This window comes from Sinocyclocheilus grahami, unplaced genomic scaffold (assembly GCF_001515645.1).
Source record: "Sinocyclocheilus grahami isolate Dianchi unplaced genomic scaffold, SAMN03320097.WGS_v1.1 scaffold90.1, whole genome shotgun sequence".
In the NCBI taxonomy this organism is placed as follows: Eukaryota; Metazoa; Chordata; class Actinopteri; order Cypriniformes; family Cyprinidae; genus Sinocyclocheilus; species Sinocyclocheilus grahami.
Genome location: NW_015505269.1, coordinates 1,011,699 through 1,018,214, shown reverse-complemented (window position 1 = coordinate 1,018,214; position 6,516 = coordinate 1,011,699). Strand labels below are relative to the sequence as shown.

Below are 6,516 nucleotides of genomic sequence, written 5' to 3'. Positions count from 1 at the left end.
TTTTTTTCTTTTTCAAGATTTGTACAGACACACACATGCAAAGCACTATACAGACTATGTGTAGTCAATGTAAATTATATTTTCTTTATTTACATTTAAATACATTTAAAAAACAATTACTGTTTTATTTTGATATATATTAATTTATATTAATTCTACACCACCTTTTTTAGATTTTTAAGATAGATATATAGACAGATGTCTATCAACATTTTGGGCCCATTGTAGCCAGTGGTGTAGTGGAGGGTATACGCAGGTATATGGCGTATACCCACTTCTTTATCAGTCGGCTTTGCGTATACCCACTTCTAAATCCCTTCTAATGCGCATCATTCAGTAGTGTCCTGCATTAGCCAAAATCATGACAGTCCACCATGACTAGCTAATCAAATCGCATGTGAATAAATGAAAGTGAAGTGAAAGTGAAAGTGAAGTGACGTGGCCAAGTATGGTGACCCATACTCGGAATTAGTGCTCTGCATTTATCCCATCCAAAGTGCACACACACAGCAGTGAACACACACACACCGTGAACACACACCCGGAGCAGTGGGCAGCCATTTTTTTGCTGCGGCACCCGGGGAGCAGTTGGGGGTTCAGTACCTTGCTCAAGGGCACCTCAGTCGTGGTATTGAAGGTGGGAGAGAGCGCTGTACATTCACTCCCCCCACCTACAATCCCTGCCGGTACAAGACTCGAACCCACAACCTTTGGGTTACGAGTCCGACTCTCTAACCATTAGGCCACGACTTCCTAAATGCAAATATTCCCTAAACATACCCAGTAAAGACAGTCCTGTGGTCAGAATGCGCCGGCTTCCCTTTGAATTTGATTGATGATTGCGCCCGCGCCCGCGCCCGCACCCGCACCCGCCTCATCTCGACAAATCACGTGAATGCAAGCGGAGTCGGTCTGGAGCTTGAGTGCATGTCAGGGAGGCATGCAAAGTGATAAAATAATATTTAATTATTGACTCCTAATTTGAATCTGTACATTATAACGAAAACAATAGATTTTTTTTCAAACCGGTAAACTTTTCAGTTGAAGGATCCAGTAAACGAATGCCTTCAAACAGTAGCCTAAGTTCAAAACAGCTACAGAGAAAACCCGACCGATTTCATTAGAGATGGCTTAGAGTCACCTCCAGAATTATTATTTTCAGCGTGTATTTGGCTTAAAAGCACGAGGGTTTTATAATGGACGCTGCTGAAGCCTGAAGGTGTTTTTTAGATTCTGAATGGATCCATATAGAAGCCTGTACAGTCAGGTCAAGGCAGTAGGTTTAGTGATCTTTTGGCGTCTCCTTGTGGTCCTGTTTGATATTGCAGCTTGACTAGTGCTTAATTGTATTAAAAATGTTATTTTTAATACAATTTTATTTTTTATTGTATTTATTTATTTAATTTTTGCACTATATAGTAGTCTATATAGATAAATTGTAAAAAGGTGTGGGGGAAGTAGGGGGTTACTATTTGCCCGTCACTGTATGCCATGGAAGAAACAATCAGTCAAACATTGGAGTAGGCTGCACAATTTAAAAAATAAAATTTGGGGTATCAAATAGAAATCATGATCCTCCTACTGATAACTAAAAAAAATAGCTTGTCTACTAGAGGTTCTGACAAAATGTTAATTGTTGCAGTCTATGTAATTTTTACATTTTAATTATTTATTGCAAAATCTGCACCTCTTTTGTGGCTAATATTAATTTCATAGTGATCCTTACTCCATGAAGTCAAGTAGCAGAAGTTACAGTAAGTGAAAATGTGTAAATACTACTGGCCCATTTTGGGGTGAACTAAATATGCAAGACTAGTCTTACGTCACTGTTTATAACACAGGCCGTTCATCCTTTGCTGGGCCGCTTAAAAAAATGGGGACATAAATTAAGAGTATACCCACTTCTCCAGGCACCACTACACCACTGATTGTAGCTACCAAATAAATAATCAAAATCATCATCTGGATTAATAGGATGATGGATAATCATCTTTTGAGGTTGTGAATGAGCATGTGTAAATGTGTGTAAAAAAATGACATTTTTCCCACCTGTAAAATTCTGTCTCCCTCTCTGATGCGTCCATCCCTCGCAGCTATGCTGTTGAGCTCGACCTATCAACAGCACAACAAACATGGCATCAATATGTAAATTGTCATAATTCATCTCAACACACCAGCAATAATTCCAGGCCTTATCACAAAAATAATTCATTATTGTAATAGATTCATTTGCATATCTGTTCTAAAATGAGAAAAATCAATTCCTTTCAGACTATTTACAAAAGAAGGCAATATAATGCCCCCATATAATATATAATGATGGGAAGTGAATACTGCAAGAAATATATAAAGGATGTGGGAATATTTTCTTGCTTCCCCCCCAAAAGTAATACATATTTATATATTCAGCACGCCAAGTAAAACAACCATATTCTTTATAAGAATTTATATAAGAATCTATGCTGGGTTACTTTTCTTCTTCTGAAATGAAGGTCTCACACATCAGAGACATGCTGATAGAGGAGGGAGAAAACATTATTTCATCGATGTGCATTATACGAATAAATGCATTTTTAATGACTAATATTCGTATAACATACTTCCCCCCCCCAACAGACATGTATTAATAGAACATTTCTGTAGGCTGTTTATGATACATTTTCTAGAGATGATACAAAAAGGAGAAGCAGTTCCCTCTGTTTGATGTCAGGTGCTCCACATTTACATATCTCTGAGCGAGAAATGGTGTAAGAACAGGCAATATCTGTACAATAAGCTAGAATTCTCTTTGTCGATATGCAGTCCCCGTTTTCAGCCTTTGTTTTCCTTTGTTGTGTCAAGAAGGTGAGAGATAAAAAAGTGCCATTTTACACTCCACAGGAGACAGGAGGGGAGCCATTGCTTGCTAATTCAAATCAGCAATTAAAACACTGGAAAAGAACTGTCTGCATGCAGAATAATTTTCCAAACTTGACTTGCTCTCTTCATGCTTGGCTCAGTCCTGGTAGACTTTCGTCTGCCATTTGAACTTTGGGAAACAGGAACATTTTCCATATTAAACACTTTTAATTTCAGTGAAGGAATACAGTGATGTGGAACAATGAGAATGGATCAAACTGAGCTTTTATCTTTTAATTACTTTTCAGAAAATTTAAATTGCTGTTAAAAAGGGTTTGGCCCGATTAATTTGATTGCCTGCATCAAATTTGATGCTCAGTGCCACATCTTACAGGTGAGAACAACGTGTGTTAATGAATTAAACACAGATCACCAAATAACCTTCTTCATTCTAAACGCATTATTCAGTTCATTTTCAGTAGATCTTTGTCTGTAAATTGAACTGCTGCATTAAAAACTACAAAATAGAGTCTGAAAGTATTAAAAAATGTCAACTTTTCCCCTTTTTTAACAGTGTCTGTAAAAGGCGATGAAAATGTTAACTTGGACAGCATGAAATATTTTATTGTCCATGCATAACCACTTTTACATCAGTGTAAAATAAAATAAAATAAAATATTAGGTCCAAATGATGACCACCATTTTACAATTACAAAAAAATTTCCACTACCCACCTGACCAACAAAAATGCCTGTATCTTCCTCATCATCAGTGCGGTAACAGAGAGTAAGACCCAGCTTCTCCTGGCTGTTCATTCGACAGAGTTCAATCTCCTGTAACACATAAACATCCAGATATATTAAAATACATGAGTCATCCATAGGCCTACATCTCATTTATTCCATTCAAACCGAACATAACCCTTTCCTTTGTATTTCAAGGGCAAGGAAGAGGAACAGACATCCAGTATAAACAGAAACATGAGCAACTATGAGCTCAGCTGTACTCAAAGCTCAGACAATTACCTTTATGCTAATTTTTAAGGCATTTATTTAATAAGCAACTAGTAAGAAAATACTGCATCTCAGTACATTTCACTTTAGTTTGGTTGATTAAAAAGCTTCTAAGCTTCTAAACTCAACAACCGATTGCATTGTTTTAGAGTGCTGAAGTCATCTTAAATGTTTGGCTTTACATAAGGATGAAAAGGATGACCAGTAACGGTTCCTTCGCCTACAAAGAACATCAAACGTGTCCTGCAAAAAGATGTGCCCCCGTGAAATATGATATAATCAAGCAGGCAGAGGGGTTATATGTCAAGACTGAAGCCTGGCGCAAGTGACAGGACTGCATCTGAGAGACATTCATCTGTCAAAGGAGAGCAGTTAGCCACATCTCGACATCCCACGAACACCAGCCTCGGTTCAGTCAAGCAGAACGGCTCATTTATCGGTCGACGGTCCTGACCGAGCACTAGCATCATACATCAACCGCTCCACCCTCCACATTAACCAGATTTACCACCTCGACTATATGAGGTTTTCCTTCTTTCAAGAACACATACACTGAACTGTCAAGTGTCCTTATTTGGCAAATAATTTCTAAAAATGAGATCCCAACATGTTCACGGCCACATCTGAGGTGTGATAAAAATAGGCTAACTCTCGTATTTCAGCTGAATCTGGGTTACTGTCAGTCCGCACAATGGATGCAATTCATCACCAGCAGCTTTAATGCGGCTTTATATTGATCTGCTCGAGAAGCTCAGCGATACTTCATATTTTCTGCAAGTCTATTGTTCAGACCACATGCTCATCAAAAAGGATCAACCGACCCGCCGAGCAAAGTAATCCACACAATCGCCCTTAAACTAGTGCAGCCAGTGATGGAACTGGCAAATCGCTGTGATAATTTTACAGATCATAGTATTAATCCAGGATATGTGCCATATTCAGAGAGCTAAAGTGGTTCTGTCAGACTTTCCTCTTGGCCTGGATGTGTTCGTGATGATGGAAGAGGCTCATCCAGGCATGAAGGCAGGACCAATGGAGGACAGTTATCACTGCGTATAAATCCTGCATATAGCTACTTATGCACTATGCAGTTTTGATAAACAGATCCAAGAATGAAAATATGCCACTAATTTGCTAATAGAAAAACTATTACCGTACATGAAAACAGAAAAAGATCCCAAAATCTCACTCTTTTGATGAAACATCTGTTGACAAGCTGTTTATGCACCTACAAACAATTATTACAAATAATGATTCATTAACACACATGCATTAGTTTTTCCAAAATGAGCATGAGACCCAGTAGGAAAGAACATTAATGTCACTAAAATAAAACTAATTACACCTCAGTGGAATCTAATCTGCCCCCCCTGTTTATTATTCAAAGGAATAATGGCATCGTTTGAGGGTTCTCCATCTGTAACTTGCTACTTTGAAACATTAATAGTGAAGGAAAATGCCTTTTAAAACTCGTATTTTTGAAGTTTTTCCACAATTAAATGAACCCAGTACATCCATATTTCTGCTAACATTTAATTCAGATAATTTTATTGAAATGGTTCATAAATATGTAAATAATAATTGTATGTAAATAATAATGCTATAAAATAGATAAGGAAGCATTCATGTTTATGTATGTTTATGTATTCTTTCTGGATAAAAAAACCCCTGCTAACTGAATATTGAAAATTATGTGAAGCATGCAATAAAAATAGCTGTATTTATTGAAATAACTAATTAAAATGCCTTTTGAAACTCCTGTCTTTGAGGTTTTTACAATTAAATGAACCCAGTACCTCCTTTGACTATAAAACTCTCTCTGTTAACAGTGAATTCAGATTTATTTATTCATTCATTTATTACTAAAATAATACAAAATAGACAAGGAAGTATTCATGGTTATGGATGTATATGTATTCATTTAGTATTAAAAAACTGTTACCCGAGTATTGTAAATTATGTGAAGAATGCAATAAAAATAGCTGCATTTATAAAAAATAACTAATTAAAGTTAAAAATCATTTTAAATGTGAATCAATTAATTTTGATAACTGAACATTTTCAAAGTGTCACTAAAACTAAAAGTGTTCTTTTTTTTGTTGCATGTTATCAACTTGCATTGACTGATGTATATTGTACTGATTTATTCATTCACTCCATCAGAGTCCCATGCATTTGAGGCACATGTAAAGTCAGGTGTAAATAGTTGGGCTGACTGTTTATTATCGGGTCACCAGATGGCTGTTTACACCAGGTGTATACATTACTATTCAAATGATTTCAGAAAGCATTTTACTTACCTCACACTCGAATTCAACTGCCCTGTCCACCTCTGCCTGAGTGCTGGCCACATATTCCGGACAATCAAAATATTCATGCTCCATAGTCTGAATGGAATGACAACTATAGAAAGAGAGAACGCCAGAAACCAACATTATACACTAGGTTAGTTTTATGCCTGATATGCCTGAACTATAGACCAACCCTGAAGCCATGCATTACACTCCACAAAAGATAACAGATTTTGTTTGTAGTCTGGGGACACATGCAATTACAAACAGTAATCATTAATCTGTTAACACATCAAGCTGGGGTACAATTGCAAATGCACTGTTCCAAGATCCTAAGCAATCTGTGCAAAGCACACACACACACACACACACAC

The 6,516-nt window shown here is 36.9% G+C and overlaps 1 protein-coding gene across 1 annotated transcript in view; it reads right to left on the bottom strand.

Annotated features, from left to right (window-relative positions):
• Positions 1-6,516, bottom strand: part of LOC107587183 (PDZ domain-containing RING finger protein 4-like) — a 36,063-nt gene that overhangs the window by 4,907 nt on the left and 24,640 nt on the right. The window contains exons 3-5 of the mRNA XM_016274851.1: positions 6,152-6,254; positions 3,573-3,671; positions 2,050-2,112 (exon numbers count right to left, since the gene is read on the bottom strand). Of these exons, the coding sequence (XP_016130337.1) occupies positions 2,050-2,112; positions 3,573-3,671; positions 6,152-6,254 (265 nt within the window). The remainder of the gene's footprint in view (positions 1-2,049; positions 2,113-3,572; positions 3,672-6,151; positions 6,255-6,516) is intronic.